Genomic DNA, 22,135 nt, shown 5'->3' on the forward strand with positions numbered 1-22,135 from the left:
TGATATGCGAGTGAGTGAACAGTGAGCACTTGAAATGGAGAAAATGTTTTTTGTTCATATTCTTCAATGTCATTTGAAGAGGTGAAATTGCAGCATTTGACCTCAAATGAAGGTGTAAATGAATAGTGAGGCAGCAGGAGGCAGCAATGAGCTGATAGAGAGATAGTCTAAAATCAATGTACGTCATCTGTGAGTAAATTACAGCAGGAATAAAAGGTTTAGGACTAAAAATAAAAGGACTAAAAATCTTTAGGCTACATTTCTACATAAAACGTAAAGCTTTTTGTGTTTAAATGGTCATTTTTTTGCATTCAAACACAATTTAAAATACAAGAATGTAAATTATTCCCTTTCAGTGTTTTATTTTATTTCATTTTTTATTGATTTTATTATATTTTATTTTATTTTACTTTATTTTTTTTTTAAATTTTTTTATTGACATGTGACCCACCCGAACAACATTCGGTGCAACACAGCCACGTCAACTCAAATGAAAGTTATTTTAATTACTTCACTGTAATGCACATTTTTATATACATTAACAATAATAGCAGTCATCTAAATGAATAGTTTTCGTCTATACACAGTTTTTCCATTTTACTAGGTTTTGTAAAACTAGGTTTTGTCCGTTAAACGTTTCGAAAGCGGAACGATTCTTCATCGTATTTCCCCCCCGCCGGATATTATTAGGAAGAGCGCAACCAGGAAGCAGTGTACAAACACTGAAAACATTAAACTCAGAAACTGCATATCAGTTTTATTCTAAAAAAATTAACGCTGGAGGAAGCGATCGCACTGCTTGAACTGTATCTCGTGGTCATGGTTATATCTTTCTCATGGGCTGTTTATTTTATGTTCGTGTCTAAGGCTGGTGTGGGCAAGAATTATGGAATAGACTGGTGAAGCTGAAGAGATTTCAGTTGAGTAAACACATCAAAATACACACCGCTTAACATTTACACAATGTCTTTTTATATCCGCTCCCTTTCTGCATGTGGTTTTGACTCTTTAAGATGGTGAATTCGGCTCTGTAGGGTCACTGAAGGGGTGAGAATGGACTTCTCCAAGTTCCTGGCGGATGATTTCGATGTGAAGGACTGGGTGAATGGAGCCTTTAAAGTGGCTCAGAAAGACGCGCCTGGTAAAACGGACGCGCACGCCTCTACTCTGGTCATGAAGCTGCAGCTCTTCATTCAGGAGGTCAATAACTCGATAGAAGGTGAGTGTGAACGACTTCAACACTTAAAGCTCACTTTCAATGTCATTTTCTTTTTAAAAGAAGTCTCTTCTGCTTGCCAAGGCTGCGTTTACTCAAAAAATACAATAAAACTGTAATATTGTGAAATATTATTACGATCTGAAATAACTGTTTTCTATTTGAACTTATTTTAAAATGTAATTTATTCCTGTGATCAAAGCTGAATTTTCAGCATCATTACTCCAGTCTTCAGTGTCACATGATCTGATGAATATGAATATGATGCTTTTGTTTCATATTTTTGATACAAGACCTTGAAACAAGTTTTTCAGGATTCTTAGATGAATAGACAGCGGTCATTTGAAACAACTTTTGGTACATGATAAATGTCTTTACTGTCACTTTTGATCATTTTAATGTCACTCACTGCTTGAGTAAAAAAAAAAAAATTAATTTCTTCCAAAAACCCAAAACAATAAAATGTTATAAATGTCTCTGATTGCCTCTCTCTCTCTCTCTCTCTCTCTCTCTCTCTCTCTCTCTCTCTCTCTCTCTCTCTCTCTCTCTCTCTCTCTCTCTCTCTCTGTGTGTGTGTGTGTGCAGAGAGCAGTAATCAGGCTCTGCAGAATATGCCGCGTGTACTGAGGGATATTGAAGCTCTGAAACAAGAGGCGTCATTCCTGAAGGATCAAATGATTCTGGTTAAAGAGGACATCAAGAAATTTGAACAGGACACAGTGCAGTCTATGCAGGTAACCATAATACACTCGTCCAAATCACTCTATACTCTGTGCATAAATACAGGGATATAGCTTGATAGTTAATAACAACCATTAAATAGTAATAAACTATTATTCACTTTAATAAACCTATTTAAAAATATTGATAATACAATAGTTAGTTAAAAGTGTTTTGCAAACAAGTCCAAAGAAAAAAATATTAGGAAAATTATTATATAAGTAGTATAGTAATGATAGTTGTGTTTAGGAGACAATCAGAGCATTTAATAGGCCAGAATGCTCTGTTGCAAATGTTCACTTTATATGGATCAAAAGTTAATTTTTCTCATCAAGGCTGCATTTATTTGATTAAAAATACAGTAAAAACAGTAATATAGTGAAATATTATTATGCAGCGTTGGTGAGCATAAGAGACTTCTTTCAAAAACGTAAAAAAAAAATCATAAATATTCCAAACTTTTGCCGGGTGGTGTCTAGTATTGAGTGTTGATGTCCGGCAGGTGTTGGTGGAGATCGATCAGGTGAAGTCTCGGATGCAGTTGGCAGCAGAAGCGCTTCAGGAAGCGGATAAGTGGAGCACTCTCAGTGCTGACATCGAGGAGACCTTTAAAACACAGGTGAGGTGTTGCTCGTCTGTTTTTACCTGCGTGTGGATGTCGTTCTGAAGTGTTCGTGTGTGTTTGTTGCAGGACGTGGCCGTGATCAGCGGTAAACTGACCGCCATGCAGGGTAGTTTGACGATGTTGGTGGACACACCAGACTACAGTGAGAAGTGTGTTCAGCTGGAGGCTCTGAAGAACCGTCTGGAGGCTCTCACCAGCACACAGATCGTCTCCACCTTCAACTCGCTGGCTACAGGTGACGCACACAAAAACAGACCCTGTTAAGATGCGCTTAAGTAGACGAGGGAGACGCATTCCAGTTTACACCTGTGTTTAATCCGTATGTTTTAACCCCTTCTGTGCTGATTTCTTCAAGGGGAGGGTCTATGGGTGGATAAATGTGTGTTTTTCAGATTTTTTGATCTAATGGATGAAATAAGCTCACGCAAATTTACATGAACACGATGGAAAAACACACAGAGAGCATCAGTTCCGTTTCTGCTCTGACAGAGTGTGTGAGTGTGTGTTAGAATCAGGATTTTTTTCGTTCCGTTTTTCATCTTCAAACCAAACTCAGGTCCCATTTGACAAAGTTTAAATGCCGTCTGGCTAGTGAGCTTCCCATAACGTTTACGCATTATGCCTGGTTCAGATTACACGATTTTTTTTGTCTGTTACGTCAGTCACTGTGTCAGATTACACGACTTTGACTCCTAAAAATCTTGTCATGTCGTGGATGAGAAATATGTCAGACTACACGTTGCTTTCCGACCAGTCATCGCGAGCTGACTCGCACATATAGCCTACACACGCACTCACACACATACACACACACTCACTCACACACACATTCACTCGCACATATACACACACGTACTCACTCACATACACGCACTCACACACTCACTCACGCTCTCTCACTCACACTCACTCGCGCGCACACACTCGCTCACTCACTCACTCGCGAACACACACTCTCGCTCGCGCGCGCACACACACACACACACACACACACACACTCCAACCGTCATGGAGGACCGATTAAAAATTAAACATGCTAGTTTTATTATCGTGATGTCGTGAAGCATCGCAGACGTGGCGTAGGTTGTCGCCCACTATGACACACTATACGAGATGAAACGATCGAATCTTGTGTCCCTACGCCCGTTGTTGTTTACGAATCCCCACGACACCCTACGTCAAACGGGTCGTGTCAAAATCGGGCTAAAATCGTGTAATCTGAACCAGGCATTAGGTCAGTAGGCGGAGAGTAGGGGTCTTTAGCGCCAGTTCGAACCATAGACTGTAAAAAAAGATGGACGACGCCCCTTCGCTCTCTTCCATTGATGAGAACTGAAGCCGCTAGAGTCCTGATATGGCGCTGACATATTGGAACTTGAGTCTGCGCAGTAGCGATATCGGGACCAGACCTGCGCAGTCGTGAGCAGGAAGTGAAGCCGCGAAATCAACGCTCTGCCCTCACTCGCCTCATGGAGAGTGGATTCTGCACACTTTTTTAAAAATTGATTGCAGTATGACAAGAGGCTTATTAAAATAAAGTAAATACAATCTCCTCAGTCCTCCGAAGATCCCGAAAAAATGTCCGTTGGTGCTTCAGTGACTACTTCGCTCAGAAAACCTGTCAATCACAGCTGTCAATCATGATGTTACACCACCGCATCACGTAACTAACTAAAAAACAACTTATTTTAGAAACAGACACTTGAACTTACATCAGCGTGATAAAAACGACAGCAAATGAAAGAAACCACCTTTGGAAAAAGATATTTAAAGTGTAATTTAATTGTTTAGTTGGTCTCACATCCCGTTGAATAACACGGGGAGGCGGGGCTTATGACCTATACTAGGACCAGTCACCAGGGGGCGATCGAGACGTTTTGGCTTCACTTTTCAGGGCTTGTGCGGCACGCTTGGTTTGAACGCATTCGACCACATGAGCGTTTACACTACAAAAGCAATCCGGTCGAATGTGTTTTTGAAAGTGGACAAGCTCAAAACGTTTTAGACCTCGTTTACACCTGTTAGTGTCGTCCACTTGTGATCTTAACACCAGGTGTAAACAGGGCCGTAGTCGCCTTCAGCGGGTTCAAGCTTTTGGATTAAAGGACCTACATTTTTAATTATGTCACCATTCAAAACTTTGGGGTTTTTAATGAATACTTTTATTCAGCAAGGTTGCATTAAAAGTGACAGTAAATAAAAGTTTAATGATACAAATATTTCTATACTAAATAAATACTGATTTTTTGTTCTTTTCCATTTATCAAAGAATACTGGAAAAAATATGAAGCAGCACAACTGTTTTCAACACTGATAATCATACATGTTTCTTGAGCAGCAAATCATCATGTAAGAATGATTTCTGAAGGATCATGTGACACTGAAGACTGGAGTAATGATGCTGAACATACATTTTACAATATATTCAAATAAAAAAAAAACTTTATTTTACATTTTAATAATATGACTGTTTTCAATCTAATAAATGCAGCCTTGGTGAGCAGAAGAGACTTCTTTTAAAAGCATTAAGAAATCTTACCAAACCCAAACGTTTCAACAGTAGTGTGTGTGGACATGCCAGTAGTGTGTGTGTAGCATGCAATCAGATACTAGAAGCAGAATGATCTGTTTTATAATATGCTTTAGCAAGTTAATCTTTATTTGTATGTTGTGTTTCAGATCAAGCAAAGCTTTTTGTAAGAGTTTTTACTGAGATGGATAGAATGCCTCAGTTACTGACTTACTACTACAAATGCCACAAGGTATAGTATCTTGTCACTGATTTCAGTTTGGCTGTGGAATCAACATGAGCTTAACACATAAATGTGTGTGTGTGTTTGAAGGCACAACTGTTGACCGTGTGGGAAAGCATCTGTCAGTCAGACGCCTCTCTGAAGCAGCAGCTCTCTGAGTTTTACGACACACTTCTGTCCACGTGGCACTCGCAGCTACAGTGGAGCAGCCAGGTATACACACACACACACTCAGCCTCACTGCTGTGGAATGTTAATGGCTTTCACTGTCACACACACTCAAGCATGTGTATGTGTGTGTGTAGGTCTTTAAAAACCCCTGTGAAGTGCTCACAGTGCTGATGATCCAGACGTTGGGGGCGATGGTGCCATCTATCCCAGACTGCATTGCTGTGGCATTGAAGCGTTGCTCTGGCGACTGTCGTCTGGATGTGCTGTTGGATCTTCATCAGACGGCGGCTAACTTCAGTCGAAGCCTGGAGGCAGCAATGCAACCACAGCTCGGTCTGTGTCTGTGTGTGTGGAAATCGAATTAAAAAAGATTTGTGTATATTACATACATTTATATGTTACACAGTTTAAGTTGTGAAGAACATTTGTAAAAGTACATCATTTACAGTTTTTTTCACAGTATATTGATGAGAATTTTAGCAAATGGTCATTTATTTAATGTAAAAATTGCATTAATTCTCTGTTTTTAGTTAACAAAATGAATGCAAATTAAAATAATAAAAAAATCATTTTTTTGGTGAGATTCAGTTTTAAAGAGGTCATTATATCTGCTTTTTCCTCATCATTTTCCTGTCTTTATGTGTGTGTTTCAGGCGAGTGTAACCTCCTGAAGGTGGCAGAGCTGGTATCATGTGTGTATTCACCTTATGCGACTTATCAGATGCAGTTTGGAGAACTAGAGGAGACAAACTTACTGATCCAACTCAGTGCTGTTCCACTGGTGAGCAAACACACGCTTTCATGTTTGATCTTGAACAAAGTACAAAGTATGTTTTCGTTTTTATTTTCTGAAATTATTTTTCGAGTTGTGAGTTTATGGTCTGATCTAAATTAGATTCTGAGAAATAACTACAAAGACCATAAATAAGCATAGTTTATATTATTGCATTGACTGTATGGAGTCTAATTTGCATACAAATGATTCTTTTTTTAGTGAATCGCACTCACAAACTCATTCTCAGATTGAATCAATCGAACAGATTGCTAACTGAATCTGAGCAGTTACTGAATTTACTCTAAGAATGTGTAGTCAAATGAGTTTTGTTGTATAACTATTAAAATGATTGTTTTTTTCCACACCCACAGCATTCACCATGTGTTTTATTGATTGTTTGTGTGTGTTAGGAGCGTGGTGAGGTTCTGGACTGTGTGTTAGAGCTCACACACTCGGTTCAGAAGGTGTTTGGTTTGGCGGCTGCTGCCGTCGATCGCTGTGTGAAGTTAACGGATGGTCTCGGTGTGTGTGGGCTCATCAAAGCCCTTCGAGCGCTCTTCAGCAAGTATGAATCATGCAAGCATTTACTACACTTAAACGCAGAGACAAACACACAGCCCGCAGGTCAGCCACGCTCTCCAGCTTATTCTCTGGGTTATTTCTCAGGTACGTGTCCGATTTCTCTGTCACGCTTCAATCAATCCGGAAGAAGTATAAGTTAGAGGACACGCCCTCCTCTGAGGTGTTCACTGAGGATTGGACGGCTTTCCAGAACTCCGTCAGGTGGGCGGGGTTTCTTTTTTCATTCGTTTATATATGTATATAAAGTTATATAAATGTCTTTCAATTTGTTCCTGTATCTATAGGATCATTGCAACCTGTGGAGAGCTACTGAGACAATGTGGAGCATTTGAACAGCAGCTTTCAAATAAGTAAGAAATCCATTTTATCCATTAGTTAAATTCTATTGATTTAACCTTCAGAGACCCAAGCATTAATATTCATGATTTATTATTTTTCTCACCCATAATAAACGTCTTTAGGAAACCATTAGTCGTAAAAAAAAACCCATTTCACTCCGTGTATAATTTGGAAAAACGCAGCAAAATTGCAATGCTGGGAATTTGGGAATGCAAAATTTCACCATTATTTTGTGATCCAATTAGTGAAAGTTTTGAATTTAGCACACAAATGTATTTGAAAAGTATATTTCAACCAATACAGTCATTAAAAGTTAAGAAATTTTACTATTTGACCATTTAAATACTGTAATAAATATTCATATCAGAGTATATTTCATATAATGTAGTAATTATAATACCTCTATGTATGTTCTAAATTCCATGTTCCACGTCTAGTAATGGAACGAGGCTTACATATCATGGAATTTAGAATATAGAATATAGAAATAAAATGTAAACAATATTCAATGTCACATTTCATACATGGATAATTTTGTTCCCAAAGTGTTAAGTATTGTGTCTGTTGGCTGGTGAATTTTGTGTGACTTTAGCATACATTTCAGAGTGTCAGCTTTTAACCTATATTTGGTGAAAGTTTTTTACTTTAGTAAAGTTATTTATGTATTAACTGCATTATTCAAATGAAGGGTCTCTGAGGGTTGAGTTCTACCTTTACTATGCCTGTTACGCTACAATAATGGATTAGAAATGATTGTCTGTCAAGTATCATAGTTGTGCATTGTGATTGGCAGGATCCTGGGGAGGGCGGGGCGTTTCCTGTGGGAGGGGTTTAACCCCAGAAGTCTGAGTGGCTTACAAGAGGGTGTGTCTGAGAGGCGGAGCCAGAAGAACCCATGGCAGGAGTACAACTATCTCCAGCAGAACAACACTGCGGAGTATAACACTCTACTGGAGACGCTGCACTCCCTCAAGGTGCACTTCATATATGTGTGCCTCGAATGTACAGCACTAAGTGTAGAGGTCAAGTCTTACGCATATGTGTTTTGTGCAGGAGAAAGGAACAGGAAACTCAAGCTTATTGGCCGAGACTCGCACTGCCCTGACGCGTCTGAACCAGCAGGCCAATCAGCTCGCGTTTGACTCGGTGTTCCTGCAAATCAAACAGCAGCTTTTCCTTCTCAACAAACCACAGGTGCGTTTGCACGGCGTGTTTTTGCTCACTGTGAAGGATTGAAAAGATCGTGTTTGATTCGATGTGCTTTTGATGCTTTAAGGCTTGCGGTTCTGCTAGTTTGGGTGGAACGCTAACTGATGATCTTCCGGCCTTCAGTTTGTCACCGCAGGAGTACATCACTAATGTAAGACAATATTAAGTCAATGTCCTTATGATGTCAAACATGATGACAAATCACAAGACGCTCCTACAGGTACAAGGACAAACACAAGCCACTGGTGTTCACAGGACAAGAGGAAGCTCAGTGGTGTTATTACACACTTTTGTGTTTTGTCTATAGATTGGCCAGTATATCATGTCTTTGCCTCTACATCTGGAGCCATTCGTGACTCAAGAGGATCCAGCGCTGGAACTTGCCTTACACACCGGCAAACTGCCGTACCCACCAGAGCAAGGTAAACACAAGCACACATCCCAGCGGAATGGGTCAAGAAAGCCCTTTCCTATGTGGCCCTGGATCACAAAACCAGTCACATGTCGCACGGGTATATTTGTGGCAAAAGCCAACAATACATTGTATGGGTCAAAATGATTGATTTTTCTTTTATGTCAAAAATCATTAGGATATTAAGTAAAGATCATGTTCCATGAAGATATTTTGTAAATTTCCTTTTTGTAAAATTTTGTAAAAAAACATAAGTGGACAATTTTAAAAGAGATTTTCTCAATGTTTCGATTTTTTTGCATCCTCAGATTCCAGATTTTCAGATAGTTGTATCTCTGTCAAATATTATCATATCCTAACAAACCATACATCAATGGAAATCTTATTTATTCAGATTTCATATGATGTATAAATCTCAATTTCCAAAAATGTACCCATGTGACTGGTTTTGTGGTCCAGGGTCACATATATGATGTGTATCTCTATAGGCGACGACGTCCCTGAGCTGGAGAACACGGCGGATTATTGGCTGGGTTCTATCGCCAGGGCGACCATGCAGACCTATTGTGATGTCATCCTACAGCTTCCTGAGCTGAGCGTACATGCAACCAAACAGCTGGCAACTGACATAGGTGACATCATCATTACGTGTATTACGACATCACATCATGGCACCATTATCACCAACAATAATTAATATGTAACGCTTGCACACATTGACACTACACGGCTGGTGGCAATGTTTTTATTATTCATTATTAACATCAAGATTTGCAGTTCACATTTACAAACAGTTATTAAAGTAAAGTATGTATTTTGAGTCATGATTTCTTTTAAGTTTCTACCATTTTTATTAATTTTTTCATTCACTTGTTGATTTTAAATGTTGATTTAAATATTTTATTTCAGTTAATATTCAAATGAAAATGTTTTTTTTAATGGCAATAATATATATATATATATATATATATATATTAGTACAGGCCAAAAGTTTGGACACATTACTATTTTTAATGTTTTTGAAAGAAGTCTCTTCTGCTCATCAAGCCTGCATTTATTTGATCAAAAATACAGAAAAAAATGTACTATTGTGATATATTATTACAGTTTAAAATAACTGGTTTTCAATTTATTATACTTTAAATTATTATTTATTCCTGTGATCAAAGCTGAATTTTCAGGATCATTACTCCAGTCTTCAGTGTCACATGTGACATCCAGTCAATCACATGATCCTTTAGAAATCATTCTAATGTTCTGATTTATTATGAGTGTTGGAAACAGTTCTGCTGCCTAATATATTTGATGAATAAAAGAAAAAGAACTGCATTTATTCAAAATAAAAAATATTTTCTAATAATATAAATCTTCTTTACTATCACTTTTTATCAATTTAACACATCCTTGCTGAATAAAAGTATTGATTTATTTAAAAAAAAAAGAAAGAAAAAAAATTACTGACCCCAAATTACTGACCAGTAGTGTATATTGTTGTTATAAAAGATTTCTATTTTTAAAAATTTGCTTCTTTTTTTTATTTATTTTTTTACTTTTTATTCATCAAAGTATCCTAAAAAAGTATCACAGGTTATGAAAAAATATTAAGCAGCAGAACTGTTTCCAACTTTGATAATGAATCATCATATTAGAATGATTTCTAAAGGATCATTTGATAGACTGGAGTAATGATCCTGAAAATTCAGCTTTGATCACAGGAATAAATTATAATTTAAAGTATAATATATATTATTACAATTTAAAATAATTGGTTTTCAATTTATATCACAATAGTACATTTTTTTCTGTATTTTTGATCAAATAAATGCAGACTTGATGAGCAGAAGAAACTTCTTTCAAAAACATTAAAAATAGTAATGTTTCAAACTTTTGGCCTGTACTGTATATATATATAGAGAGAGAGAGTATAGAATTAGTATAGATAATTCTAGCAAATATGTATATTATTATACCTCTTTATTTTTTTCAAAGTGTATTCATTAAAAATAGGCCTTTGAATATTCCTTAGTTATTTCTTTTCATAATAAATCATTTGTTATAATTGAGCGTGTCAGTAAAAGTTTTTTTATTGTCATTACAGAGTACCTGAGTAACGTGATGGATGCGCTGGGGTTGCAGACCTCTAGAACCCTCCAGAACATCGTCACTCTTCTTCGTGCCAAACCGGAGGAATACCGGCAGACGGCCAAAGCCGTCCCGCGCAGACTGACGTCCACCATCGCCACCCTGAGGGGTCTGGAGTACTGACAGCGGGACAGCCATGAGTAGACGGGTGTGTGTTCATTGAAGGATTTTTGCTGTTGTTGAATCTAACACCAAAATGTGACCATAAACAAATCTATATTCCCAAACAAACACAATAAATGTTAATGGCACTTCGGATGTGCATCTTTTATTTTTGTTTTTAACAAATATTATCAGAAGTTGACGGTTTGGGGTAATAAATATAGTGGGATTTAATTGTGCAGAAAAGACAATGTTACATTGATTCAGTTTTGCTTATTGCTGTGAATCCAGTGATTTAAATTCGAAATGGCACAATGAAAGATTGTTTATGCATATTTATTTTTTCGTGTTTTGCATGTTTGCCATTATTCCTCCTAATCAATAATGAACATGAGCACTGTTGTGTTTCTGCTTTATCAAGCTACATGGTAACTTTCTAATGCTTTTTATGTCTGGCTCTCTGACTTTGTATTTTTATTATTTCTGCTCACATGGGGACAGTTTCATACAGCATTTCAAGAATGTTTTCAATTCTGTTAATTTAACAAAATAAAACATCTGAACAGATTTTTCAGTGCATTGTTTTGTGTTTCACAGTGCATCATAATAAACATCACAACCCAGGTCTGATCAGTTCAATGCAAAAAATATATGGAAAAACAATTGCCAACATTGTAGTAAATTAATTCCTCAAGAAATTACCAAACCCATTATCCCTGGACTTGAAGTAAAATAAACGATTGTTTAATAAAACATGATTTTTATATTCAGGACATAAACTATTAAGCCATTATTTACCAAGTGTTCAAAATTCTTAATGTTTTTGAAAGAAGTTCATCAAGGCTGCATTTATTTGATCAAAAATACAGTAAAAACAGCAATATTGTGAAATATTATTACAATTTAAAGGAAATGTTTTCTATTTGAATAGATTTTAAAATGTAATTTATTCCTGTGATCAAAGCTGAATTTTCATCATCATTACTCCAGTCTTCAGTGTCACATGATCCTTCAGAAATGATTAATTGATAAGGTTTCTTTGATGAATAGAAAATTAAAAATATATATATTTGAGGACTTGTCACTTTTGATCAATCTAATGTGTCCTTGCTGAATAAAAATAACTTTTTTTTTTTTTTCCTAAAGCTTACTTACCCAACACCAGTTTCATCTGGTTAAAAAAGGGGGAAAAATATGGATGCAAGTGTGTGCATTAATACATACTAATGAAGTCTCATAAGAAGAAAAAAACGCATAAAAACACATCAAGGTTGTTTATCACTTTAATCATATTGATTACTGATCATGTTGATTGATCGGGATGATTGGCAGTGGTCAGAGAGGTGGTGATTGCATATCTGTAATTCAAGTACATCAAATCAAACTTAATACACAAGAAACAGGTGATCAAACTTGACATTGGATACAAGAGCAGGCACAGTAAATCGAACGAGAAGAATCGGATGCAGACAGATCTATCATTCCAAATCATTTTAAGAGGGCAGTGTGCTTCAATGTGAGTGAAAGATGGAGAGACAAGCTTGACTCGTCCTGAAAAGAAATAAAAAACGAACATGTTTGGGAATAAAACAAAATCAAACTGATGTGGATATGTGTCGTTGTGTTCTCGCTGGAAGCATGCTTTTAAATGATTTATTCTGCGTTACTTTGTGACCCCTGGACCAAAGTGGTCTTAACGCCTTCTAAAATAAAACCAAACACAGGCTCTTTTATATATATATATCTATATATATGTGAACAACAAAGTGGTCATAAAAAATATGAACAATCTTTGAAATGGAACAAAGAGATGAACTCCGAACAAAAACTCTGTATAAAATATAAATTATTCAATAAATTGATAATTATAAACAAAAGCATTTATAAAACTATAAATATGCACAACTTTGAAAAAACAAAGACCTATTTGGGCTATAAGGTTTCTTTCTGGGCTGGGAAAGGACCCAGTGACCCAGGCCGGAGACATCTCGTTTTCGCTTGGTAAAGTTTCGAAAATATAAGCTGTGTCATATTGTCTTTCTCCTGAAGGTCGTATTGTCCACTTCCATCATCTGCATTCCATATATCAGAAGCCGCTGATATCAACACACCCAAAATATCACGAACCGTCCCTCACACCGGACACCGGACCGCTGCCTGCTCGAACCTTCGCAGTCTCTCATATTCATTTCATTCTGTCTTTCAGTCATTTCTGTCGACTTGCTAATTAGCAGAGGCTTTTCATCTACAATTACAGACTTGGCACATCAAGCATCTTCGTCAAGGGCTTCCAGCATCCATCTTTTATCTTCTATCTGCCCTGTCATCCTATGTAGCGTATTGATTAGCACATCTGTTAAATGTCTATAAACCTCGACTCACATGTGGCTCAAGTGTGACACTCACTTGACTCTCACTTTTTGTGCAATCTTGAATAATATGAACATATAACTTATTAGTTTGTAAATGCCCTTGTTTTAAATGCTAACAGATTAGCTGCTGTGCTACAATGCTAAAGATGCTACTGACTGAGGCCCAGATTTGAAGCAAAAACTCAACTGTGATGTTTTTGCATTGGGCTAAAGCTAAATGCTAAAGGTTTAGCTTTAGCCTGGTGTCCTGAGAGATAAAAAGAAAAACTTCTGTTGGGTAACACAGCATTTTAGGACACCACATAAGCATGATTAGAATTTGTAATGGAGTTTATTACAAAATACCAAACAGGCCTAAGCACGTTCAACTCAACTTAAATGTTTTGCCTTAGCAATGCTAAAGACTTAGCGTTTGCCTCATGTCTTGAGACATAGAAAAGTTGGGTAAAACTTAGCATTTTAACACGCCAAATTAGCATGATTAGAGTTAACAACTTTAATTCTGTAGCCTATTTAACAACTCAACTGTGATGTTTTACATTAGCCTAAAGCTAAATGCTAAAGGTTTAACTTTAACCTGGTGTCCTTAGAACCAAAAATAACTTCTATGATAAACAAGTTGGAAACACCAAATTAGACATTTTAATTCTGTAGCCAATATCACAGAATGACATTTAAAATTGTTCTCTGAAGAATTTATTTGTTTGAAAAGTGTTTTTTATTGATTTGGTCCATTGTACAAGCTGTCTTGTTTTGCTAAGCTAAAGGCTAAAGACAAATGGCTATGTATATAAAGGGATGAGCCCTGTGTCCTAACTTCCTGTTTTAACAGGAAATACATCAACAAATGACTGCAAAACACCTTTCAATGGATCTTTAAAACAATCAGACGAGATGAAGATGAAAAATGGCTGCACGGGCAGGCAGAGGTCTGGTGCGGAACTGAGCATTCACGTTTTTCACCTGAGATTAGAGACACAACGCCTCTACAAAAACACAGTTTCCCACACTGCATCCGTTTGTAAGGAAGACGCTGAGACTGATACGAGCCTCCACTTTGCCTTTGCTACATCTCCGTCGGATTATCATTCATATTATTGCCAATGAGAGCAGGTGAACTCAAACTGAGAATGAAACGCTATCAGCCCCGATGCATGTGGGAAAAGACGCCGTATCCCGCTTACAGAGGATTCTAGCATCAGCACAGTTGTTATCATGGCTACAGAGAAAACTAATGTTGTACGCAGACAAACATTAGCCAAACACTTAGATAGATAGACGACCCCACAAAAAAGAGAGATACGCAACCAAAATATACAGTCCAGGCGGCATTTCGATGGAAGAAATGAAACCGAACGGGAATGTCACATGGGGCAGTATGTAGCAGAACAGATTTTGGTGGCATTGAGATTTTTTTTTTTTTTTAAATCTAAAACTAATAAAACAGTTCAGTGTGTAACTCGCAGTCAGAATTTATTCACATTTTCTTTCTATTTCAAAACAAAATATAGCTCTTTTAAATATATTATTTTCTTAAATATCCATTGCATATCATGTTTTTTATTTTTATTAACATCTTTATTATTAATATCTTTTTTAATTATTTTATTTTTTTTAGCCCTCCCCACTTCAACTTCAAGGGCTAGCAGAAAATACAGTCATGCAAAGTCTCATGCTGGTAAACAAAGTTACAAAAATGCATTTTTTTTATTTATTTTTCTCTCTCCAAAGAGAGAGTTTTTCTTTTTTCATATATTTTGACATCCATTTTCTCACAGTTCAGTCTACGAGGAAACAATCTCTTTGATGAAGCATATCTCCCTCCAAAAGAGCGCGTTAATATTCTTTTCTCTATTCTTTTTTGTGTAAGTCGCTGCGGTTGTTCGTAGGGTGGACGGCATTGCATTTTTACAGTCGCATTCGGACATCGTCGCATGCCTCGTGAACCATGGAGATGTTACTTATCAAAATATAAATTTGTTCTTTTTTTTTTTTTGTACATTTATTCTTGATTCGTTTGGCGTGACCTCCTGCGCTCCCTCTGATTAGTTAAGAAGGAACATGCAGTCAAGCCAATAGGAGAGAATACGAGACAGAGATGGAGGGAAACTCTGAAGGCAATTTTAGACAAGTCGTACATAGACGATTTTTTTTAGAAAGGGAGATTTTAAGAATGTCTCTGCATATCCCTGACCTTTATACCCTCTTTCCATGAAGACGAAACGCTAGTTATTGGTCCAAGCACTCACATGTGCATGTATATAATCTATGGCAGCATCAGCTATACTAAATCACAAAATAAATCACATAATAAACCTCTATAATCAGAGAGGATTCCCATGGGAAAAGTCCTCAATTTGAGGGTTTTTTGGGAATTAGAGACAGCACCCCTGGCAGAACAGCCAATCCGTTCATATTTAAAGGGACGAAGAGTTCAGATCTGACAGGGAACATCTAAAGTCATTTTGTGCTGTTTTAGCTTTCGTACATTATTTGGTCACAGTTGGGCTTTGGTCTGTCGGGACTGTGTTTTCGATGTTGCCTCCCCCGAACGTACGGGAAAAAACCTGGAAGACTGTTTGGGAATAGCAACGTACATCTGTTACCAAAGCAGAGTGCTGCGTTTCACTTTTCAGTGCTCTAGATTCATTCACAAAGAAAAGCTACTGTAAGACTCGGACTTTTCTCGGACGGGGAGTGGGAACTACCACACGGCAATACACGGACAACACACTTTGCTGCTAATATGCTGAGTGGGGGAAAAGAAAAAAAATGTGCATGACTAAGTCATTTTTAGTCATTCTGTGCAAACGGTCGATGAATATCAGTCTGTAAAAAGTCTGTCGGAGAGTTCTCCCAGCCAAGAAATGCTACAGGGTCTTAGCAGAAATGCTACATAATTATTCTAACTTGGTCCTTCATTCTTACATATAGACTAATATACAGAAACTCAGGGCCCAGGTGAGTGTGGCAGTCAAAACGCCTGGTGTTTTGATCTTAAAACATTGGAATGTTTTTCCGTTCGTTCCTTCAAGAGTCTTTTTTCTCTTTCAGGTGTCAGTGCAATGTTCGGTTTTGTTGCTGTAATGTCAGTCAGTCTGTAGAAAGAGGAGTGATCCGGAATTTCGGTGAGGTTGCTTTGGTTACCGTGTGAAGATTCGGCATCGGAAATTTCCAGTTTCCTTTGTTGTTGTTTTTTTTGTTTTCCAGTCACACCCTCTTGCCACTCCCGACATTCCTCACACGTCCCGTATGGATGGTGCGGTCCCATCTGCAAAGTTTTCAGGATTCAGCGACTAACTGTGTCTCCTTAAAAGAATTGCCAAATGCTAGAAACTTAACACTGTGGACAAAAACAGAAATATAATGATTTTGTTAGAAACAAGAATTAATTATGCAATGCTTTAAAAAAAAATGAAAGAAAAAAAATCACAGAAAACATAATGCTTTTACAGAAACCACACAAAAACAAAGTTACTGACAAAAAAAAAAAAAAAAAAGAACAAAAGAATTTGAGACAAACACGGTTAAAACTTTTCTACACACAGATCTCAAGATGAAGATGCATGCACAGTGCAATGTATCTTCTCAGGGGTGAAAAAGTCCAGTCCCGGAGAAAACACACAGGTGCTGATTACAATTAATGGCGTCACACAGTGTTTAACCTGAAGTCTAAAGATGCTGAAGGTTACACTTGACTAACTAAATGTGGCCAATTAACTTTCTAGATCAAGCAGGAATGGAATAGTCCACCCCAGATACATTCTAGATCAATTTAAAAATACAGTAGGCTACTACATTATTATTGATAAAGGAAACTTATTGATTATATCTGAGAACAGTAGAAAGCTGGGGAGGGTTTACCTGTGAATCGCTGGTAAAAGTTAAGCATGTACTGCAAGAATTCAGTTAACAGATAATTCATTCAACTATATGATAATATAAGCGGAATAATTTGTCAGTTTGAGTCAAATTATGAGATTTGAACAAAAAAATTAAACAGCTGAACATTTCAGGCCAATGAAATTATGCCTCAAATTATGCCTATGTTTTTGTACATATTTTTTGGGTTACACTTTATTTCGATAGTCTACTTTAGACATTTTATTAACTATAATTAACTTTGCAACTACATGTCACCTAACTCTCATTAACTTGCAACTGCATGTCAAGTGACTCTTAGAGTACTAGTAAACTGTTAGGTTAGGGTTAGTAGAATAATTTGACATGTACTTGATAACTTACTTATAGTCAGAAACTGAGTAACTTTACAACTACATGTCAAGAAACTCTCAAGTAATGAGAGTATTAGTAGATTGTTAGGTTAGGGTCAGTAACTACAAGTAACTTTGTAACTACATGTCAACTAACTCTCATCAATTTGCAACTACATATCATCTAACTCTCAAGAGAGTATTAGTAGATGGTTAGGGTTAGTAGTAGAATACACTGACATGCACTTAAAAGACTTATAGTCAGTAACTACAAGTAACTTTGCAACTACATGCCAACTAACTCATTAATCGGCAACTACATGTCCACTTAATCATCAATTTGCAACTACATGTCATTTAACTCTCAAGAGACTATTAGTAGACTGTTAGGTTTAGTAGTAGAATACGTTGACGTACTTGAAAAGTTACATATAGTCAGTAACTACAAGTAACTTTGCAACTACATGCCAACTAACTCTCATCAATTTGCAACTACATGTCATCTAACTCTCAAGAGACTATTAGTAGACTCTTAGGTTTGTAGTAGAATAAGTTGACATGCACTTAAAATACTTATAGTCAGTAACTACAAGTAACTTTGCAACTACATGTCAACTAACTCATTAATCTGCAACTACATGTCATCTAACTCTCATGAGAGTATTAGTAGACTCTTAGGATTAGTAGTAGAATAAGTTGACGCACTTAAAAGACTTATAGTCAGTAACTACAAGTAACTTTGCAACTACATGCCAACTAACTCATCAATTTGCAACTACATGTCATTTAACTCTCAAGAGACTATTAGTAGACTGTTAGGTTTAGTAGTAGAATAAGTTGACGTACTTGAAAAGTTACATATAGTCAGTAACTAAAAGTAACTTTGCAACTACATGCCAACTAACTCTCATCAATTTGCAACTACATGTCATTTAACTCCCATGAGAGTATTAGTAGACTCTTAGGATTAGTAGTAGAATAAGTTGACATGTACTTAAAATACATATAGTCAGTAACTACAAGTAACTTTGCAACTACATGTCAACTAACTCATTAATCTGCAACTACATGTCATTTAACTCTCATGAGAGTATTAGTAGACTCTTGGGGTTAGTAGTAGAATAAGCTGACATACTTGAAAAGTTACATATAGTCAGTAACTACAAGTAACTTTGCATCTACATGTCAACTAACTCATTAATGTGCTACTACTGAATGTCTAAAGCGGACTATCGAAATAAAGTGTTACCTTTTCTTGAGCAGGTTTTAGTTTAGGTAAGAGGCAATACATCGGTCAAAAAGTGTTGATTGTACACATATACAGCATTCAAACGTAATCTGGGTGAATGAGTGCATTTCAGTTATGGAAAGAAATAGTTTTTCTTGTTAATATGCAAACAGAAATTGAAAATGCACACACACAAATACACCATAAACAAATGCTCATTTACATAAATGTCAACATAACACAGACAATCTTTAAAGAACACCAGCATACATAAAGAGAAAGGCAGAGATGAGTTTAATGGGCATTCACTCGTGTAGATACAGATTTGTACAGGTCAAGTTTACGATGTCGGCCTAGAAGCTTTGCTTTAACAGGTGAAGCTAGTTAAATCTAGCTAGCAGTGTATGAGTCTCTACAACAACACTGTAGCCTAAATTATCCTCATAGAGGGGTCTTGCTTTTTTAATATAAACATGTTCGATGTGTTTCAGTGACCTGACAGTGTTGTAATAGGGCACAACTACATGGAATACACAAGTCAAAGAAAAAAAATATGTTATTTTTAAACATTTTTAAACATCGGATTACTACAAGAACAGCACAATATTAACTTCAACAATTACTTACAAATGGAGGAAAGAGATTATTTTTTTTAACTAGAGAATGAATCTTCTCAACTAACTAATCACTAGAGATCCATAACTAATGGAGACTAATCAGTTTTAGTGGAAGAAAGTCTCGGGTTTCACAGTGTATGAGAAGGCCTGGCATCCCGCAACAATTAAAAACATGTTAAAATACAGACATTTTAACAAGGGTTGCTGCCGATGTCGTGCGGGATTCAATCGTCCTGCAGATCTGGTAATGCAAGTACAGTATAATAAAAGTAAAATAAAGTATTAAAAAATTTAATTTTGTTTGGGTACCTTATTTTTTGACATTTCGGTTCTGAATAGAAAATATGGCATTAACTGTCATTTTAGAATTTAGCACAAAATGTATCTATCTACTACAACTTTACTGTTATATTACCATTCAAAATTTTAAGATAGTTAGATTTTTAATGTTTTTGAGTGAAGTCTATTCTGCTCACCAAGGCTGCATTTATTTGATGAAAAATACAGTAAAAACAGTAATACTGTGAAATATTATTACAATTACAAATAACTGCTTTCTATTTGAATATATATTTAAAATGTAATTTATTCCTGTGATCAAAGCTGAATTTTCAGCATCATTACTCCAGTCTTCAGTGTCACATGACCCTTCAGAAATCATTCTGAAATCATTTTGTAACATTATAAAATGTCTTTACTGTCACTTTTGATCAATTTAATGCATCCATGCTGAATAAAAGTACTAATTTCTTCAAAAACTTTTATTGACTATATGTGACCCTGGATCACAAAACCAGTCACATGTCGCACGGGTATATTTGTGGCAATAGCCAACAATACATTGTATGGGTCAAAATGATAGATTTTTCTTTTTTGTCAAAAATCATTAGGATATTAAGTAAAGATCATGTTCCATGAAGATATTTTGTAAATTTCCTACCGTAAATATATAAAACATTTATTTTTGTGAGTGAATGCAGCACAATCACAAACATAAATGCACAACTTTAATATTAATATAAACTTTAACAACCAAATATTGTCCAATCCTAACAAACCATACATCAATGGTAAGCTTATTTATTCAGCTTTCAGATGATGTATAAATCTCAATTTCAAAAAATTTACCCATGTGACTGGTTTTGTGGTCCAGGGTCACATGTATTCTTTTTTTTAGATCATTTTGAATCTGTGAACAAAAAAAGATGCCTTTTCGCTCCCATCTACATGTCATTTCTATCCCACCAAACTTTGGTTATCATAGAAACTGTAGCAATTCCAAATTGGAAAACAGGACTGATTTGGGAAAGAAGGGAATCTGCAGGGTGACTGAATCTTGCATGACGCCGGGAACATTATGGGATCCAGGTTTGCATGACAGAGGAACCATGTTTAAAACAAAATGGCTCCTTACTGATACTGTATATTTACTGTCTCAGCAGTGGGTTGTTCTCCATTGGGGAAACTAAATCACATTTAATGATTAAAAACTAGATAACATACAGTTTCCTATAAACTACAACTTTGCAAGTATTGCAACATGTTATTTTTCTCTTTGCTATTTCAGGGAAGTATTTTCTCAGAAATGGCTTATTTACTTATAGTATCATCTCTTTTGTTTATGATTCTGGAAGCACTTGGTCACATCGACCTGAATACATATATATTTTTGTCTAGTTCTATTAATCCAAAAAGAAACACAGTAACACTTAACGTATATATCATATACAAATGAAACTGTTGTGTAATGTTTTTGAAAACAAAAACAAATCGTCTTTGAAAAAACATTCAAAATATGATTAAAAAAAACAACATCAGGACACTAACATTGACAAGACAAACAAGAAATGCTCTTAAAATCATCACATCCTTTTCGTCATCTTCCATTCTTCATTCTTTTAAGCTTTTCATTAGGATTAATCACACGCTTGCACATAAATTTAAAACACCACATGTGCAAGTATATTTGCAGCATTATGAATTAGGGTGGAATATTGCACATGATTTGCATATGTGGGTGAGTTTGCACAATATTCCTTTTTTTCTGGAGCATCATCTTAAAATCTTACGCTAACACATCACAAACACTGTGCACAATGGCAAACAAAGAAAAATCATTTCATCAAATGTACTTTCCACACTTTTTTTGCTCCTCATATTCAGTTTTCGGACTGGAAGTCTTTGCTTAGAGGTGGGCGAAACTTGGCAACATGTTATAATGAGCAAAACAAAGTATGCAAACAAATAAACAAACAAAAATGACGATGAGCCAGAACGATGCGCAAAATAAAATAAAGTGATTATGTGGCAATGAATGCTCAAATAATCAATTTGTCAGATTTCTCTTTCACCCATTCACTTTTGATTCAATAGGTTTGCAATTAAACGAAATTATTTGACAGCCAATAACAGTCCAACGACAAATTCAAACAAACAAACAAACAAAAAAACAAACATGATACATTTCATTTTTTAACCCCTACGAACGTTTCTATTCAGAGTAATGATTGCATATGTACATTATTCTTGCATTCAAAATTCTGGTGAGTTTTCTACAGTCCAGAATTACATTTATTCACAGTAATATTAATCTTAATTCAGAGTTTGAGGGAAATGGAAGGTTTTTGAACACAAAGCAAGGGAAAATGCATTAATCTA

The 22,135-nt window shown here is 36.1% G+C and overlaps 2 protein-coding genes across 5 annotated transcripts in view; one reads left to right on the plus strand and one right to left on the minus strand.

Moving 5' to 3' along the window:
* The first annotated feature begins 672 nt into the window (after positions 1–672).
* cog7 (component of oligomeric golgi complex 7) lies at positions 673–11,611 on the plus strand. 2 transcript variants are annotated; one of them, XM_079863017.1, is made up of 18 exons: positions 673–919; positions 1,014–1,219; positions 1,802–1,950; positions 2,439–2,555; positions 2,628–2,796; positions 5,241–5,323; positions 5,405–5,527; positions 5,620–5,818; positions 6,139–6,266; positions 6,671–6,825; positions 6,927–7,043; positions 7,127–7,192; positions 7,975–8,155; positions 8,235–8,375; positions 8,458–8,541; positions 8,698–8,812; positions 9,291–9,434; positions 10,901–11,611. In XM_079863017.1, the coding sequence occupies exons 2-18, from the start codon at positions 1,054–1,056 to the stop codon at positions 11,065–11,067; spliced, it is 2,304 nt and encodes a 767-aa protein (XP_079719143.1). In that variant the 5' UTR covers positions 673–919; positions 1,014–1,053; the 3' UTR covers positions 11,068–11,611. The 2 variants fall into 2 exon arrangements, with proteins under 2 accessions (XP_079719143.1, XP_079719142.1); XM_079863016.1 differs by having other exon boundaries at positions 679–919; positions 1,035–1,219.
* Positions 11,612–15,401: 3,790 nt separating this feature from the next.
* The window catches only part of kcnc3b (potassium voltage-gated channel, Shaw-related subfamily, member 3b), a 63,164-nt gene continuing 56,430 nt past the window's right edge, over positions 15,402–22,135 (minus strand). For all 3 annotated transcript variants that reach the window (XM_079863019.1, XM_079863018.1, XM_079863024.1), the window contains one exon: positions 15,402–16,761. In XM_079863019.1, the coding sequence (XP_079719145.1) occupies positions 16,748–16,761 (14 nt within the window). In that variant the 3' untranslated portion in view covers positions 15,402–16,747. The remainder of the gene's footprint in view (positions 16,762–22,135) is intronic.

This window comes from Squalius cephalus (assembly GCF_949319135.1).
Source record: "Squalius cephalus genome assembly, chromosome: 25".
Lineage (NCBI taxonomy): Eukaryota > Metazoa > Chordata > Actinopteri > Cypriniformes > Leuciscidae > Squalius > Squalius cephalus.

Coding starts and splice junctions, on each gene's coding strand:
- cog7 (XM_079863017.1), top strand. CDS start 1,054: ATGGACTTCTCCAAGTTCCTGGCGGATGATTTCGATGTGAAGGACTGG. Junction 2,797..5,240: donor CTTCAACTCGCTGGCTACAG/GTGACGCACACA, acceptor GTTGTGTTTCAG/ATCAAGCAAAGCTTTTTGTA. Junction 5,528..5,619: donor AGCTACAGTGGAGCAGCCAG/GTATACACACAC, acceptor GTGTGTGTGTAG/GTCTTTAAAAACCCCTGTGA.